The following is a 19246-nucleotide window of genomic DNA, read 5'->3' as shown; positions in this document are numbered from 1 at the left end:
GCAAACCAGAGAGACGATCAAGGCGTGGACTTGCCTTTTATATATTTTCAGACAAAGAACATGCTTTTACATACATCTCGTCATTAGTACGTCACTTCACATGCTTACATACATGGGCATAAATATGCACGATCAGCATTTTCCTATCTTAAGTACTCTTAAAAGCGTATAGCAAGTCACAGACACCACGGCTCAGCTATAGTAGATGGCCCCTTGTCAAAAAGGAGGGAGAGAAGTCAGCTCTCCTTCCATTAAGCTGTGCTAGGAACCAATTCACACTGGAATGTATAGATAACTGGGCCCCCTTCTCCCCCCTGTCCTGTCAGCTTGTGCATCCCTAAAATCTAACACGGAGAGAGTCTGATTTTTCTACATTTCACTGCTTCTAATGTGCATACAATATATGTCTAAAAATCCATATTTTTCGGTTCCTCATCACCATGGCTCAATGTGGTTAAAGTGGCATCGAACTTCATGCATTTTATATCCTAAAGGGAAAAAACAATCCCTTTCTTACCCTCTCTGTGACCTTTTGTACCAATAAGTGCATACTCTCCATCATCTCAAACACTGCTGGACTCGCTCGCCCCTTTATTTGCTCTCTGGCCCCTGGTTTTGCTTGCTAGGGTCTTTCGGGATTTCAGTTTCACCCACAGAATGGACTCTCGACCCCAGAGGACTGAACATTTTGCAAGCGTGGGACAAAGGTGAACCTCACTGGATGTTGGTAGAAGAGACTGGTGCACAGAGCCAACTCCAGCGGTAACTCCCGCAATGTCAGGACCATGGTACTATATCCTCTACCTGTATGGGGTCTTTGTGGATGCTTTCTCCCTGTGTGAAGACCCCGTGAAGTTGCAAGCGAGTGAACTAAACCGAGACCAGGTAACAAAAGAAGTGTGGGAGGTGGGTACGTGGGTGGCTGCTACGGAAATCAAATTGCTTCTCCCAATAACAAACAGCCCAATAGATTGTTTATTATGACATATCCTATTGCACACTACTGTACAACCTCTGCATCTGCAGTTGTTCCCAGATTCCACTTGGATACACAAAATAATTAATAATAGAGAACAGGAACAACATCCATACATTTGGGGATGACCATTTGGTTGCAAAGATCTATAAACTGTTGTTAAATATAGAAGAACAGGTGAAGAACTGTATGGTCTAATGGACACAAAATATAGGTACGCAAATAAAACTGGAGGAATGAGTTTTATAATGATTTTATAAAATTACACTATGTAACAAAATGTGAACAGTTTTCTGTTCCGGGTTTGAAAGTGTTATTTCCTGTTTAATCATGTGGTACTTACTTTGAAAGTAGTTGTTATACTCCAGAAACTTTATTTTTGTGGCTGCCACAAACGACATTGAATTGGTTGAGACTCGATGAGATATTCTTTGAAAAACTATAGCAAAATCTGCTGCAGGATCTCCATGTTTTCTGTTTTTATGATAGAACCAATTAGGAAATGACATTTATAACCCAGGAACAAAAATCGTGTTACATAATGTTATATATAGATTGTATCTGACATCAGAGAGGCTTTCTAATATGTATAAAAGTAGATCAAATAATTATTGAAAATGTCAGAAAAATGTTAGAACATTCTTTACATGTGGTGGTGTTGTAAAAAGGCCGAGAAGTATTTCAACCAGATACACATGATACATGAAGACAATGTAAAAGTTAAAATCACAATGAAACCAGAACTGTATTTGTTGGGGATGCTAGACAATCGGCTAGAAAAGAAACTATTATATATGATTACTGCCGCGATAGTCATCTCTGCTCAGAGATGGAAAGAACCAGATATGTTGATGCAAGAAGATTGGCTGATGAAGATATATGAATAAGTCAAGATGGACAGACTGAGTGTTGATCAAGGATAAATCCTTGACTAAATTAAATAAAGACTAGGACATACGGAGTTACTGTGAGTTTCCGGGTTGTATGGCCTTATACCAGAAGCATTCTCTCCTGATGTTTTGCCCATATCCTCAGAGGCATCCTCAGAGGTTGTGAGGTCTGTTGGAAACTAAGCAAAGTGGGGTTTATATATGTGTGGAATGTCCACTGTGAGAGAAAGAACTCTTGTCTGTTTGAGGCACGTGTGAATGTTGCAGTTAGCCAGCTAGATTAGCATTGAATGGTCTTGCACCTTCAAAGCCTGATTGGTTGCTGCCTGGGGGGATCCTTTGCTGGGAGGTGTTTGCTGTCCCTGATTGTTTCCCGTCTGGAATTTTCCTATTTTCAGAGTGTTGCTCTTTATTTACTGTCCTGATTTTAGAGTTTTTTTTTAATACTGGTAGCCAGATTTTGTTCATTTTCATGGTTTCCTCCTTTCTGTTGAAGTTGTCCACATGCTTGTGGATTTCAATGGCTTCTCTGTGTCGTCTGATATGGTGGTTGTTGGAGTGGTGCAGCATTTCTGTGTTCTCAAATAATATACTGTGTCCAGGCTGGTTCATCAAGTGTTCTGCTATGGCTGACTTCTCTGGTTGAGTTAGTCTGCAGTGCCTTTCATGTTCTTTGACTCGTGTTTGGGCAATGCTGCATTTGGTGGTCCCTATGTAGACTTGTCCACAGCTGCATGGTATACGGTAGACTCCTGCAGAGGAGAGAGGATCCCTCTTGTCTTTCACTGACCGTAGCATTGGTTGGATTTTCTTTGTGGGTCTGTAGATAGTTTGTAGGTTGTGTTTCTTCATCAGCTTGCCTAAGCGGTCAGTGGTTCCCTTGATATATGGTAAGAACACTTTGCCTCTGGGTGGATCTTTGTCTTTTCTCTCGTGGCTTGTTCTTGGCCGTGCAGCTTTTCTGATGTCCGTGATGGAATATCCATTGGCCTTTAGAGCCCAGTTTAGGTGGTTTAGTTCACTGGGACATACTTATTACTTTTATACAGCAAAGTGGGAGATAGTTTTCAATTATTGGTTTTCTGATACAGAAGAATGTTATTAAAAGTAGAAAAGTTTAAATAAAGAGATACTTAAAGGAACTAACAAATAAGAAGTTAAAATCAACAGGCAACAAGTGGGAAGCTGATAGATTATGGTAGTTTAGTAGGTGTTTGCTTAGAATGTTTATAGGTTGTATGTTGCAGAGAAAGCTGTGTTAGTTAATTTTGTATATAAAGATAAAAGAAACCATGAGTATTGGTCCCCTGATGATGATGATTATGATTATGATTATTATTATTATTATTATTATTTCTGGAACACAATACACCAGACCTCACGGTTGTGGAAAAGAAAAAGATTTGGATTATTGATGTCGCCATACCAGGTAACAGTCAGATTGTTGTTTATGCCAGAGCCTTTGCAGTTCGATTTTGAGGTCTTGATAATGGTTGATTTTTTTTCTTGTTGTTGACAACAAGAAAAAAATCAACCATTATCAAGACCTCAAAATCGAACTGCAAAGGCTCTGGCATAAACCAGTACCTGTAGTCCCAGTGGTAATTGGTACACTGGGTGCCATGCCAAAAGATCTCAGCCGGTATTTGGAAACAATACACATTGACAAAATTATGATCTGTCAACTGCAAAGGGCCACTTTACTGGGATCTGCGCGCATCATCCAAAAATACATCACACAGTCCTAAACACTTGGGAAGTGTTTGACTTGTTATTTTGTAATACGAAATCCAACATATATATCTTGTTTGCTGTATCATATTTTTTCTTTGTGTCAGTAATAATAATAATAATAATAATAATAACTCTGATTTATATTCCGCCCAATTTCCCCAAGGAGACTCAGGGCGGGTCACAGTACACATACATGACAAACATTCAATGCCAGAACAGAACAGACAGGAAGGAGGTATGTTGTGTTTGAAGTCCAGCTTCGGTGCCTTGGAGGTTGTGCTTGGAAGGTTGTATTTGAATTCAGCCACAGGGGGTGCTGTTGCTCCATTTTCTATGATGAAGAGCCATCAGGACTTCCTCCTTTCTTTCGATCACCGGCATTTTATAGTGTCATAAAATACCTCTCCCGCTAAATTGGCGGTACCTAATTTCTCTACTTCCAGCTCAGCTGTTTTCAAACTGCTTAGATAAACAGTGAGCAGGGCTTGATAATTGGGTGCTCACTCCCGATGGGGCTTTGAACTGGCCACCTTTCGGTTGGCAGATCTTATCACTGCTGGTGATTTACCAGCTGTGCTACAGTCCAGCTGAGAGTTGTAGTACTATATAGTCCTCTTCGGGAAATCAATAGTTTACGTTTTATATGCAGTCTTGGTACAATTTCCTCCACCTTTGCAGTTTTGACTTTGGTATGCAACATGTAAACTGGTCCCAAGAGTAACTCAAATGCCTTTCCTTTGCAGTACCTTGGCAGATGGCTTTTTGTAGCCGCCGCTTCAGCGTCCCCTTCCTCATTGAGGACATTTACCAGCCTGGACAGCACTTTGTTTAGCATGACGCAGAGCAACAATGCAGAGCAGCTGCAACTGCGGGCGGCCATCCGGTTGTAAGTGCCCTTTCCTCCAAACCACCTGTCTGCTACTTCAAAAGGCAGGTTGTCTTTTCATAGCCCTCCAGCTACTCAAAGATAAGCAAGGGCTGCAGGTGTCCCTTCAAAAGTGGGAAAACAGCAAATAAAAAAGGCTGAATTGTTTTAACTTGAGCAAACTCCTATCTAGGAATCCCCTGGGTCCCCAAGGACAGCCCTTTGGTCAAATTCTGCTTCGCCATATAGCCCCCCTTCCTTTAAACTACTGGAAGAATCATCCTAAATATAAAATGACTATTTGCATATAACCAGTTTTTCATTTTCTTACATTTTGATCACTATGATATCTTACAGTTTGTTCTTCCCCTCCCATTTTACCACCAATATATATGCAATAATTACTTTTTGAAATGTTTTAGTTTAAGATATGTAGGATATGCTGAACTTGATGACTGAACGGTCGGCGGTTCAAATCTGGGGAGTGGAGTAAGCTCCCACTGTTAGCCCCAGCTTCTGCCAGCCTAGCAGTTTGAAAACATGCAAATGTGAGTAGATCAACAGGTACCGCTCCAGCAGGAAGGTAATGGAGCTCCATGCAGTCATGCCATCCACATGACTTTGGAGGTGTTTATGGACAACGCTAGCTCTTCGGCTTAGAATTGGAGATGAGCATTAATCTCCAGAGTCGGATATGACTGGACTTAATGTCAAGAGAAAATCTTTACCTTTTATGGTTAAGATAAATGTTTCCCCCTGACATCGTCCAGTTGTGTCTGACTCTGTGGGTTGGTGCTCATCTCCATTTCTAAGCCGAAGAGCCAGCATTTTCCGTAGACACCTCCAAGGTCATGTGGCTGGCATGACTGCATAGAGCACCGTTACCTTCCCGCCGGAGCAGTACCTACTGATCTACTTACATTTGAATGTTTTCAAACTGCTAGGTTGACAGAAGCTGGGGCTAACAGCGGGAGCTCACCCCACTCCTAGATTTGAACCTCCGACCTTTCAGTCAGGAAGTTCAGCAGCTCAGCAGTTCAACCCGCTGCGTCACTGAGGGCTCCCTTTTATGGTTAGTTTACATAAAGTAGATTTTCAGTTAACTGGAACTCAAGCAAGCTAGGTTGGTCTTGGTTTGGTTTTAATTACAGTATTTCAGTCTTAATATCAAGCCAATACAGAATTTATGATATGGCATTATACATGTTTTTAATAATAACTCAGTAGCAACCAAAACCTACCGTACATTTATTTAACATCTAACAATCCCCATGAGTTCCAGATAATGAGAGACTACTGTGTAATATGTTAGTTAGTATATGTGTTGGTTAGTATATGCTATATGTTAGTTAAGTAGTTAGTTAGCTAAAGGCATATATGTGTTGTAAAATGTAGATGTATATCTGAGAAATGTGCCTACACCCTGTAAAATTTGCTCTTGGTATGCAATCAAAAACAGAATAAAAAAGGGTCAACAGGGTCAGGGAAAGTGCCTTTGGGGAAAGTCTTTGATGTTATCTTAGTCCTTTTATGGAGCTCAAACTGATAGGAATAGATTTTAGATTTCAACTTCCCTAGGAATGGCAGCCAAAAATACAAAATGCCTGAAGAATGTGATCTAATTTACTCTTTGGGCAATGCACTGAATTCCCCAAGATTGTTTCCATGTTAGGGATTATACATTCTAGGTTGAGTCCAGGGAACTTTAACCCTGTACCTTATTTGCTATATCCTGGGCCTCCCTTATGTGGCTGTCTGGTAATGATGGGTCTTACAATCCAACATAACTAGAGGCTACCTTAGCCCTCCAGTCTGATGAGGATGCGAGAAATAGTGCAAAACATTGATGTATTCAATAGTAAGGCAGTTGTATCCATTCTCCTGCAGCTCTATATATATTGGTTTCACCAGTTATTTTCCCACGTATTATTCATCCACACATAACTTTGTTCTCTGTCTCTTTCTTTCCCAGGAAGACAGGCCAGTGTGTTCCCAAATCATGGGTTTACTTGCTTAAGGAAGGGAGTGCTGATCTGGCAACAGAAGGTGAGACCCTACCTCTCTTTTGAACCCGTTGGTGATGGACAGTCTGGTAGAGCTGCCCATCACATCATCTATCAGACCTGGTGGGCAAACACAGCCTCATTAATTGCTCCTTTTTTGTCTCTGGTTCCACTCCTGCAGGTCGGCCCCACATGAAGACAGAACTGTTCTCCGCCAAGTGTCAGGACTCCATCATTGTCCAGGAAACGGACCAAGACTATCATAGAATCCTTTTGTACTGTGAGTACTTTGCCCAGAGTCCTGAATGCAGTTGAAAGCTGAAAGTGATATTTGAGAATCATCATCCCGGAAATAAAATTTCTAAACTTTGGATTTGGATAGTGGTGTTGAGACCCAACTATTCCCAGCAGACTTCTTGGATTTGGTGATACATACCAACATATCCAACCATTTGTCTGATTTCACAAACTAGGCTGATTTGTACATGGATGTGATACTACCAGGATTAGGAAGATCTGAAAACCCGACAAGCTTTCATTGTCAGTCAGATTTGACAATATTGAGCTAAATGGAATAGTGGCCTAGCTTGATATAAAGTAACTTCCTCTATTTGGTTTGAGTTGGGCCTCCCCTTTCTCTCCAGCTCGGGTCCTTCATCCTGCTGAAGAATGTATTGAGGATTTCAAGGACAAGGCATCCTGCCTTGGCATGGAGGAATTCCTTCTTATCCCAAGGACCCAAGGTAAGTATTAGTAAATTAGTAGAAATGATGGTGTCTCTTTCTCTTTCTCAAATAGAGGCTAGGCAGTTTACCTGCTGGGGATGTTCCAGATGGATTTCCTGCATTGAGTTGGACTTGATAGCCCATGAGACCTCTTCTAAATCTAGGACTCTATAAAATGTCTTGATTTCGATTTTGTGAAATTTCCCACAGCTGGTGGCTGAGTGTGAAGGGGAATCTATGCCAGAGTTTACTCCAAACTTTTAAGGTAGCTCTCCAAGGTACTAAAGCTCTTTGGGGAGAATCAAAACCATGGATAGCACCTTTAAAACTCAGATTAAAATAGAGAGGATGAATTACCTCATTGGCACAGAAGCCACCATAGTAGTTGCACTACTCCTAGCAGAGAAGAACAGTTCACGGTTTCGGCAGCATGCAAAAGGCAAAAGGTTTGGGCTAAATATGCTGTTAAGATAGAAATGGCAAAACATGTCTAATCATAGAATAAAATATTGTATGATGAATATGTGGTTGTTTGATAGCACGTAATGACTGTGAATGCCATGATCTAATACCTAAGGGGATGTAGTAATGACTGAGTCATAACCATGTGAGGGTTATTGCAAAGGAGTTGCAACAGTGGAGATTAAAGCCTTCAGATATTTTGGATGAAAACCTGAATCTGTGAGTTTATTAAACAGTGTGTAGATAAGGTCAGATGCTGGCAGTTGGACTCTGCTGATAGGCAAGCTGAAGCATGTTTTTTGCTGTGAAACGACTCTGCTGTATTTTTGCTTGCTTCTGGGACACTTGCTATCCTGCTTGCAGTGGTTCAGGGAGGTCCTGATTTGAAACTATAAATTGCTTCATGTACCAGCACATCCCATAACATATGCCAATTTGAAGAGCATCACCGTCTGTCTTGTCCTAGAGAAACCATGGAATGTGTCCGGACTCTGGACAATGAGAAAACCTGAGACAGATGGATTTTGAGATCTTGGCTTTCCATCTATGGACAACTCTAGCTCTGTCTCAAAGCAGCTTGTAAAACTAGCATCCCACCACTTTTGCTGCTTTGGTTATTTGAGGGCTTGTATATTTACATGGAAGCCTCATCCTCAGGAGATGAGTAGAGGTGGTGTTTGGGAGGCGTGATGTGTTATGTGTTTCTGTTTCACCCAGTACCTCCCTTCCTTCAACCAAGCAAAACAACATGCAACAAGAGGAGGAGATGGCTCCATGTGCTATTTCATTTACCCCATGGGGATCCATTTTTTTTCTCTTCCTGCATGCCACAAATATATGTTTTGCCTCAGCAAAGGAAGGGTTGTACCAATGGAAACAAACACATGGAGCTGGATCCCTAGGGTACGTGACATTTTGGGGATGTGTACGACTTGTTCCTCCTTCTCTTCCCATTTGCTGCATGTCTCTGTTTCCCCCAGTAAGTCCCTTGTTTTGCTTGGATGAAACAGACATTTGCTGTACATGGGAGGAGGAAAAGGAGCTGGGATTCAAGGGCAAGTGAAGTGGCACATGGGCTATCAAGTCACACTCAATGCAGAAAATTCAGGTAGATCAACTCCTCCTCTCTCCCTTGGACCATCATCAGTAGCCCTCTCCTCAGAGATCGTAGTGAGATCACCCCATTTCCCCCTCCCAATATATTCAGTTTTTTTCACTTTTGCCGTACTGCATCTCTAACTCTACGAAATAGGAAGAATGACTATATTTGCCTGTCAAACACTAACACTTTTGTCAAAAGCACGCTTGACTAGAGTTTGAGGGACTTGAAGGACCACAATTCCAGCTGATGTCTTGGAGACTTGAAACTTACCCTATAGAAGCAACTTGACATTTTTGTCCAAAGCAGAAGGTCCATATCCAGTTTGGAGCTGCTGTCTGTGAATGCACATTGTACATGGATGCAGTTGAGCATTTGATTCTGCATCTGGCAGATGGTACAGGGTGGCAAATACAAGGAGAAACAGACTGAGAAGAGATAGCTTTTATCCTAGAGCTGTAACTATATTGAGCTCCATGGTTTTTGATTGATGTGGCGTTGAGGGCTGTGTGGTGGTGGTTAGACTAGAGGTTTGGGTATGTTGTTTTCCTGATGTGTGCTGGGGAAAGCATTTAATTTCATTGTACAATATACAACAATAAAGTTGTTATATTATATTTGACTGCATGCAGAGTCCTTTCATACAGTTGCAAAACATTGCTCTTCAACACAATAATGTAACCCTCTGCTCCGCAGTCCTGATGCAGGAATATCTTTTTTCTAGGCATGTATCTAAATATTGTGTAAATCAGCGCTCTTTCTCCTTAGTTACCTTCACTGTTGTTCTGCAAACACTCATCTGAGGTGGGCTAAATATAGGATGTGAACTTCTAGTTATTCTTTTGAAGGATTCATGTGAACTACAAGTGCCAGTCTGGCAACAGAGTCACTGTTATTGCGAGAGAAAGCTAGAGGAAAGGTCTCTTGTCTTGCTAGGGAACTTCCACAAGAGACCTCTCTACTCACTGTGTGAAATCTCAGGGCTATATGGTTGGCTACCAGCGTTGGAGACCAAACAAGAATGGGGAATCCAAGCTGCAGTTCGACACCACTGTAACTAACTACCGTGGTTCAATGCTGTGGGATCCTAGAAGCTATAGTTTGATGAGGCACTCTTTGGCACCGAAGGTTAAAGACCTGGTAAAACTGCAACTCCCTGTGTGAATTTTTAAAAAGGCACCATAATATAATGGGTTGACTAGGAATGTATGTGTTGACAGCTGATTGGCTGAACCAGCCAGGAGCCAGAATTCCGATTGGCTACTGTCTCTAGCTTACTGCTGAGACAAATGGTTTTAACTGCCACTTTCACCTCGGAGAGTGAAGAGTGCTAACTGGAAATAGCCAGGAAGGAAATGGCTGCCAACTCTCCGAAGCCCGATTATTTATAAAGCAAATGAGGCACATTTAAAGTCTTACAAAATGACTGTTTATTCCCTCTGTTCCCTGTGTGAATTCAGAGAGACTACTGTATATATGTTTGCCCTGTTTGATCTTTTGAACTGAAGTAAAGATACTTCAGTTATCTTTACATGCTACACAAGCCTGAGTGACACTTTATTATACTGCAGGGTATATCTTGGTTCAAAAACTGTGCTAAAGCTTCTATTTACTTATATCTATGACCTTTAACACTTGCATGAATCTAAAACAGTAAGCTGTAGAACTTGAAGTGGTGTCAAACTTCATGCTGGCAGGGGGATAATGGGAGTTGTAGTCCCCCACAAGGAATTTATCCATTCTCTGGTTAGAATATTTTGAGGACTGTAAAAATGTGAATAGCAATGTTGCATCACAGTATTGCAGCTCATTTTGTCTCCTCCTTTACCAGCTGAGTTGCAAGTTCAAGCTCACTTCTAAATTCTCAAGGCCAATGTCACATATCTTATGTAAAAAAAAACCCCACAAATAAATTAAAATATTTGTATGCATTTGTCCTATCTTTTTCAGATTCTTGTGAATTCCAAGATGTTTGACCATCAAGCCTATAGGTAAGAAAAATTATTCTTTACTCCCTCTTTATTCATACTTGGTTGCAAACAAACTCCACCTCAGTGTTTGTTGCCTGGAGCAACTGGTGCATCCACAATGTAGAATGAATGCAGTTTAACACCACTTTTAACTACCATGACTCAATGGTATGGAAGCCTGAGAGTGGCAGTTTCATGAGACATTATTGGAAAGGAAAGGAAAGGAAAGGAAAGGAAAGGAAAGGAAAGGAAAGGAAAGGAAAGGAAAGGAAAGGAAAGGAAAGGAAAGGAAAGCGGCAACAGAGTAAGGGCATCACTTTGAAGGCACACTTTGGACAAATCTTGGGTGTGTTTTTTGTGATCATGCTCTCAGTTCAAGCCGGGGCAACAATGAGGTTCAACAGGCCTAGCAAGTATGCCAGAGGAACTGAAGTTGAAGCAGAGATTCAAATCCCGCAGTGTAGCTCAAGGCTTCACAGAAGTAAAGGAAGTCCTTGTGGTGGTGGAAATTATGCACAAAACCCCTATTATCTCCCTCAGATGGGATAGCCATTGAAATTGGACTGAGAGTTGCAGTCCAAAAAGTAAAATTTTACAATCTGTGATAAAGACATCCTTTGTCAAACTGGTGGATGTTGCAAGGACTGTGTAGAACACATTGCCGTATATCCGCAGCATAAAAAAGATAGAAGGGAGAGGGAGGAAAAAAAAGAGTGTAGCCGCGTCTTTAAGATTAACTGACTTTCATTTCAGCATGAGTGTTTGTGAATAATAATATACATGCAGTCATCCCTCCATATTTGAAGTTTTGACTTTTGTAGATTTGATTATTATGGATGAGATCTAAAACATTCTTTATAGCAATCCTTTGGTCCTCCAATGTGATTCCATGGCCAGTTTTTTCCAGTCATGCTGCCTTTAAGGAGATTTCTGGAGAAAATATCTCATATATAGAGTTGTGTTAGAAAATCTATCATCATCATTATTTAACTATCATTATGGAGCCCCAGTGGCGAAGTGCGTTAAAGCACTGAGCTGGAGACCGAAAGTTCCCAGGTTCAAGCCCCGGGAGCGGCGGGAGTGGCCTGTCAACCTAGCAGTTCGAAAACATGCCAATGTGAGTAGATCAATAGGTACCGCTCCGGCAGGAAGGTAACGGCGCTCCATACATTTATTATTTTCCTCTATTATTACTGGCATTATTACATTTATTATTTTACTCTAATTATTATTATTATTATTATTATTATTATTATTATTATTATTATTATTACATTTATCATTTTACTATTATTCTTATTGCTACTATTACATTTATTTTAATCTATTTTTATTATTATTAATACATATATTATTTCATTCTGATATTATTGCATTTATTATTTTACTCTATTATTGTTATTACATTTATTAATTTACTCCATTATTACATTTATTATTTTACTGTATTTATTATTATTACATTTATTATTTTACTCTATTATTATTATTATTATTATTATTATTATTATTATTATTATTATTAAAAGGATACATGAGCACATTTACATTGAAGAAGTTGAGAATAATGATTTAATCAGAGTTGGACAGTGTTATCTTAATTTACAGTTTTATGTTAATATCCAAAAATGTAATTTTATTATTATCTATATTTATTTCTGAGATTTACCGCTCTCGGCTTATACCTGAGTCAATGTTTTCCCAGTTTTATGAGGTAAAATTAGGTGCCTTGGCTTAAATTTATTTATTTATTTATTTACAGCATTTATATTCCGCCCTTCTCACCCCGAAGGGGACACAGGGCGGATCACATTACACATATAGGCAAACATTCAATGCCTTTTAACATAGAACAAAGACAAACAAACATAGGCTCCGAGCGGCCAAGAACTCATGACCTCCTGGTCAGAGTGATTCATTGCAGTTAATTGCAGCTGGCTTGCTCTCCCACCTGCACCACAGCCCGGGCCCAAATTCGGTGTGTGTATGTGTGTGTATGAAATTACATACACGGTAATTTCTTATGGTTTTCAGCAAGAAGTAATCAAAAGTGGGGGGGGGGTGCCAGCTCTTTCATCTGAAATTCACCGTTGGCCTCCCATCCATGTACTAACCTTATTTGGCTTCCAAAATCAACCAGGATCTGGTGCCTTTAGGTTATTTAGGCTTTAAGCCAGCGTCTTCCCAAGTTTGGAAACTCTTGTCCAAAACCAACCATGGTTAACCTTTCAATAAATGCAGAAGAAACACTGCACCATTGTTTGGTTTGCAAAAGCAAAGGAAAGTTACCGACAATTACAAGAAGGAAAAAACACAACACAAAACTGCAGTGTGTTCTTGATCTCACTGAGAAAGGAAATCTCTGTCTTCCAAAATCTCCTGACCAGATCCTATTTTTCCACTAGTGTTACATCCTATGAAATACGAAGTCTCATATTCTTTCCCCACATTCATTTCCTCTTTCATGTCTTTCTTGTTCTCTCATCAGCTCCAGCTCCGTTGTGGCAGGAATTAATCATCCATGGGAAGTTGAGTTGCCTCGCTTTCTCAGAGAACTGATTTCTTCACACGTCTTGTCAAGTTAAATAAAATTCCTTGCATTGTGTCTAGCTCTGTCTCTCTCCCAAACTGGAAAAGATAGGCCAATGAATGACATCAGAGGCCAAGATTAGTGACATTGGTGGAGGATGTTGGTGGCTGAGAATCACAAGATTAGAGCAATCGCTGGTTGGATCATAAAGTTTCTTGGAATAATAATAATAAAAAGGATCTTTACACAATGCAGTGTTAAATGACCTGATCTGGCCTCTGGAAAGCTATGTCTGCAGTGTAGAATAAATGCAGTTTAACACCACTTGAACTGCCATGGCTCAAAATCTATTGGATTCTTTGGAGTTTTGGAAGACACCAGTATTTATTATTTATTTGTTTACTGTATTTATATACTGCTTTTCTCACTCCTGGGGGAACTCAAAGCAGTTTACAATATAACAATGGCAAAATTCAATGCCAAGATAAAGGTTTTCCCCTGACGTTAAGTCCAGTCGTGTCCGACTCTGCGGGTTAGTGCTCATCTCTATTTCTAAGTCAAAGAGCTGGCGTTGTCCATAGACACATCCAAGGTCATGTGGCCGGCATGACTGTATGGAGCACCGCTACCTTCCCGCCAGAGCAGTACTTATTGATCTACTCACATTTGCATGTTTTTGAACTGCTAGGTTAACAAAAGCTGGGGCTAACAGCTGGAGCTCACCCTTCTCAGATTCAAACCACCGACCTTTCAATCAGCAAGTTCAGCAGCTCAGAGGTTTAATCCACTGCGCCACCAGGGGCTCCTCAATGCCAAACATACATGTAAAAACCAAATCGTAATATCTAAACAATAAACACATAACTATGAGTAAAATCATTAAGTCCATTAGAACACAAGACATAAGCAACATTTAGGCATTAAGACATAGAATTAAAACACCTAATACAAACATTAAACACTTTGGAAGAGAAGGCTAAAGGCTTTGCAAAATGCCATGCCTCAACACTATATGATTCTGTGAGTTGTATTTTTGCAACATCTTTTGCCTTCTCTGCTCACCAAACTACAAATCCCAAGATTCCATAGCACTGAGCCATAGCAATTAAGTGGTATCAAACTGCATTCATTCTACAGTGTAGATGCACCCTAAGACTATTAGTTGGATCACAGCAAACCTAGCCACCCAAACTTCTCCACAGTTTCTATGTAGTTCTTGCAGACTGATACATAGCAAAATATACATTCAAAGATGTGTTTCAATCCATTTAAAAATGCAACATATTAATGCAGAAAAGGGAATAGGATTGTGGCTAAAAATAAGCATGAGAAAGTGACATGGTCAGGAAACAGCTTACCCATCGGAGTAAAACTGCCATCACCCTTCAAGCACAGCCAGTGTTTTTGGATGATGGGAGTTGCACTCCGGGGCAGAGAGTTCCACTGCTGAACAGCTCTCACAGTTAGGAAGCTTTTTCCTAATGTTCAGGTGAAATCTCTTTTCCTATCGTTTGAAGCCATTGTTCTGCGTCCTAGTCTCCAGGACAACAGAAAACAAGCTTGCCCCCTCCTCCCTATGACTTCCCCTCACATATTTATACATGGCCCTCATCTTTTTCTCTTAGCCTTCTCTACTGCAGGATAACATGCCCAGCTCTTTAAGCCGCTCCTCATTGGGCTTGTTCTCCAGATCCTTGATCATTTTAGTCGCCCTCCTTTGGACACTTTCCAGCTTGTCAACATCTCCCTTCAATTACGGTGCCCAGAATTGGACACAGTGTGATTCCAGGTGTGGCCTAACCATGGCAGAATAGAGGGGTAGCATTGCTTTCCTGGATCTAGACACTAGACTCCTATTTATGCAGGCCAAAATCCCATTGGCTTTTTTAGCTGCCGCATCACATTGTTGGCTCATGTTTAACTTGTTCCCCACAAGGACTCCAAGGTCTTTTTCACACATACTGCTGTCGAGCCAGGCCGCCTCCATTCTGTATCTTTGCATTTCCTTTTTTCTGCCTAAGCGGAGTATCTTGTATTTGTCTCTGTTGAACTTCATTTTGTTAGTTTTGGCCCATCTTTCTAATCTGTTAATATCACTTTGAATTCTGCTCCTGTCTTCTGGAGCATTAGCTATCCCTCCCAATTTGGTGTCATCTTGCCCTTCATCTAAGTCAGTGATTCCCAACCTGTGGGCCATGGTCCACTGGTGGGCCACGAGACTTAAAATAAGGTCAGCAAGACATGCGGGGAAAATTGGTGCCAGGGCCTGTTCCTGGGTTTATTTGGGGGTGCTGATTCAGAAAAATTGAAAGACCACATCAGCTCTATATTATTAAATATGATTTTCTGTGTGTAGGCAGATGTGACTACCAGATGGCATATGTTCTGCATCAGAAACTAGAGCTGATGTGGTCTATCCAATGCAATTTTCTGAATCAGCACCCCAAATAACTAAACTGAATCTAAAGTTGACAAGTAACGTTTTTGGTACTAATGCTAGTGTGGGGTTCCTGGTCAAAGTGGTCCCTAGTCAAGTGGTCCCTGGTCAAAAAAAAGGTTGGGAACCACTAATCTTAGTCATCAAGAAAGATGTTGAACAGAACCGGGTCCAAAATAATTTTATGCACAATATTTTCAAAATAATTTTGTGCATGAAACAAACTTTGTGCACACTGAATAATCAGAAAGCAAAGGTATCCTTCTTTCGGCCACCCAAGCGAATGATTTTGCAGGGTTTAGCAATCCTAGATAAGAGATACTGAATCTGCAGTAAGCTAAGCTCTTAAGATTCTATATTTCTGGGATTTACCGACATTTGGTCATATCTGCAGTTTCAGGAACATATGGGAGTCTTACTGTAAATACCGAGGTACAGCAGCAGCAACTCCACAGGGAAGATAAGAAGGAGGATTATTTGCAGACAAGAACTGGCAGTTGCCTGAAAGGTTATGAACTTCTCTCTACCCCTTTTTCCTCCAGTGGTTGGCTGGATTTAGGAAGACGTGTTTGCTGAAACAACATGTAGCTTTGACCCGAACTGCATGAATAAGTACCTTGATCCCGGAAAGCCCCACACAAACTAAGCTTGACGTTTGTTGCTAAAATCCGAAAACTGCTGGCAGGCCCAAGCTTTATGCTATGAGAAATATAGGAAGCGGTCACTCGATCACTGTTCTTTGAACTTTTCCTTTTTATTTAAATATATCATATATTTATATTTATATATATATATTAACACATGTTGGAAAAATAAACAGATTCAGAACAATAGCGTTTAGTGGCTAGACAGTGGTCAAGACACAGATACACAGGTTAGTTTGTGCCCTTCTCCCACCCGCACCCACCCTATTCCCATTTCATGCATTCCCAAGTAAATGAAAACGGGGGATAACTAGTTTCACCCCCAGAAATGGAACACACCCAATCTATTCCCAAACCCACATCCAGCAAGACTCTCTAGAGAAGGCACTAGAGAACATTTAGACTCCTAGCGTGAGGCAAGACTCAACAGGAAAGAGGTATATGTTTGGCTCTTAGGGTGTGTACCTTTTGGGAAACACAGAGGCTCCCGTTCTTCACCCCTTGAGCACAATTCACATGTTTATTATTCCTCTTTACACTTTCCTGATCGGCAGATTTTGTGCCAGCTCAAAATCCTGACGTTAGGTCACCATCAAGAACACACAGATAACCAACACTGCGGAAAGACAAGTCACATCGTTGTGCAATGGCGGCCAAAGGACAACCCTCCAGATGTTGGACTGTAACTCCCAGCAGCACAGGATGTGGTATGGGAATTATAGTCCAATGACATCCAGAGGTTGTGTTTCACCCACTCCTTCCTTAATGCTTCTGTGTGAATGTCATAAGCACCTATGGACAGTACCAATACTACGGACATGAGCTCAACCCCTCACTCTATATTGTCTGCAGTTTTTGTAACCTTTTAGAAAATACGTATAGAGAGAGGGTGAAAGCTCATTAACTTTTCAACAAAAGTAGTCATGTAACCTTTTTGAAAGACAGACTAACTTTTGGCTTTCTTATGGAAATCCAGTTCACAAATCATGACTCAGAATAGAACTACATGTTACGTATCACAATGTTCCTTGCATCATATTTTTCTCTTATTGGGTTGGAGCAGTTCTCAGAGTGATTGAGCTGGCAATCAGAAAGAATTCACCCACCAATGGGGAGATTTTGAGCCCCACTTAAATGTTCTGTCCTACAACTCCCCCAGTAAGGGATTATGGGAGTTGTAATCCAAAATGTTTGCAGGTACAAAAGGTTCCCCATCTTTGGTTGAATTCCTCTCAGCTTTTTAATTCCACAAAAATATCCTTCCACATCATATCCCATGCCTTCTTTCCATAATAAAGAAGACCAAGGAAACTACACAGGGGGAAAAACTATGAAAGGAAGGGTTAATGCATTCTTAAAACCCTCTCCCTCCCATTCATTCTCCTAAGTAAAAAGTTTCAATGACTCACATTCACATAAGCTCAGGACACAGAACTTTGCAGAGGCAATCCTTGATTCCTTGTAGATTATTAATAGGGCTTAAATGTGTAAATTAATTTCAACCGGCCCAACTGGAGATGGGAGGAAGTGCCAGTCTTTTCCTTCGCCTTTCAGGAAAATCCTGTTATTTCAAGTATCACTGCAGAGCTTAATTCCTTGCTTGATTCTTCTTTTTGGTTGGGGGCGGGGGTAACTGCATGCAGGCAAACATCCTGGAGGATACGGAGTCATGCCCACTGTCCAAATAAAGAAGTCAGCATCCACAGAAATCACCAGAAACCCTGTCCAACTTTTTTATGATGTCTGGAGCCTCTCCAAATCTGCCTCAGCCTATTTTCTGGGTTGGCTCTCTTCTTTTAAAAATGCCCTTGCAGGTATTTCAAGAGCACTCAAGCATCTGGAAGGAAGGCGTTGCTCTAAAGGGGTGTTGCAAAAGGGCTTTAGGTAAGATGACATTCAAAATCGTGCGGGAGAACTCTACAAGTTTTTTGCTACATTAAGAAAAATGCTGGTGTTTATGTGCCAGGCTGACTTGTGCCATTCCAGACATTAAAATTATATTATTCGGCATTACAGCGCTAGGTCGATGTCCGACACTAATGTGCCCTATGAGAATTAAAACTGAGCCGCAACGGCTGGCTGGTGCATGTGCAAATTCATTAGTTCTCTGGCTGCGCGGCATTGCCAGATGCGCCCCATGAGGGAAAACAGAGGACAAAACCTCCTTTGTGCCACACAGTTGTCCTTTGGAAGCCAGATCTTTACAGGAATCATCCAAGGATGGTGCGATGTCATGGAGGCATCACATGAGTGGCTGGTGTCAACAGTCAGCTGGATTGGTCCTCAGCCAAGGCTTTAAGCTTAAAGTGGAAGAGACCTACTTGTATACATTTCCAGACTCCAAATGCACCCTGACTCTAGTTAGAGTTTTGAGAAGTTACCTTTAAAATACTGTATCTTTCAGACTTCACCAGCTAACACAGTCAGAAGTCATACCAGACAAAAGATTCTGAGCAAATGCTGTCCAAAAATTCTAGGTTACCCAACATTAGGAGATGGTGAGGATGCAGAAAGCATGCCGGATGTCCCATGGCACCATTCTATCTATCACCATTCCCGATTGCTTTCCATAGAGACACAAAGCAGCAGGCTAAACCATGTGGGAGGAAAATCAGACCTAATGTTTAGACATAATGTTCAGCAAAGTGAGAAACAGCAAGTGACAGCAGAATTCAAAAGATGACTACTTCATATTTATTTGTAAGTCCCAAAGACCAAAGGCTGATCTGTCCCAACCCAAATGTTTCCTCTCCCTTCCTGTCCCTTAATGGGAGATACATTTCATTGAGATTAATGGGAACTACTTTCATGACCCAAGAACAGACCATAATTAAATTGTCTAGGTTTACCAATAATGCTTAGTTTGGTGACCATTACAGTGTCTGGCTAGTCTTCTGAAAGAATAAATAGA

At 40.9% G+C, this 19246-nt stretch overlaps 1 protein-coding gene across 2 annotated transcripts; it reads left to right on the top strand.

The window, feature by feature from the left end:
• Nucleotides 1-691: 691 nt before the first annotated feature.
• apom (apolipoprotein M) lies at nt 692-17635 on the top strand. 2 transcript variants are annotated; one of them, XM_062973671.1, is made up of 7 exons: nt 692-885; nt 4344-4486; nt 6438-6511; nt 6650-6748; nt 7113-7211; nt 10705-10745; nt 16086-17635. In XM_062973671.1, the coding sequence occupies exons 1-6, from the start codon at nt 775-777 to the stop codon at nt 10728-10730; spliced, it is 552 nt and encodes a 183-aa protein (XP_062829741.1). In that variant the 5' UTR covers nt 692-774; the 3' UTR covers nt 10731-10745; nt 16086-17635. The 2 variants fall into 2 exon arrangements, with proteins under 2 accessions (XP_062829741.1, XP_003218033.2); XM_003217985.4 differs by lacking the exon at nt 16086-17635 and adding an exon at nt 13213-13333 and having other exon boundaries at nt 694-885.
• Nucleotides 17636-19246: the final 1611 nt, after the last annotated feature.

Source organism: Anolis carolinensis, chromosome 2 (assembly GCF_035594765.1).
Source record: "Anolis carolinensis isolate JA03-04 chromosome 2, rAnoCar3.1.pri, whole genome shotgun sequence".
NCBI lineage: Eukaryota > Metazoa > Chordata > Lepidosauria > Squamata > Dactyloidae > Anolis > Anolis carolinensis.
The sequence above is the reverse complement of the archived record's forward strand: the minus strand, read 5'-3'. Positions and strand labels throughout refer to the sequence as shown.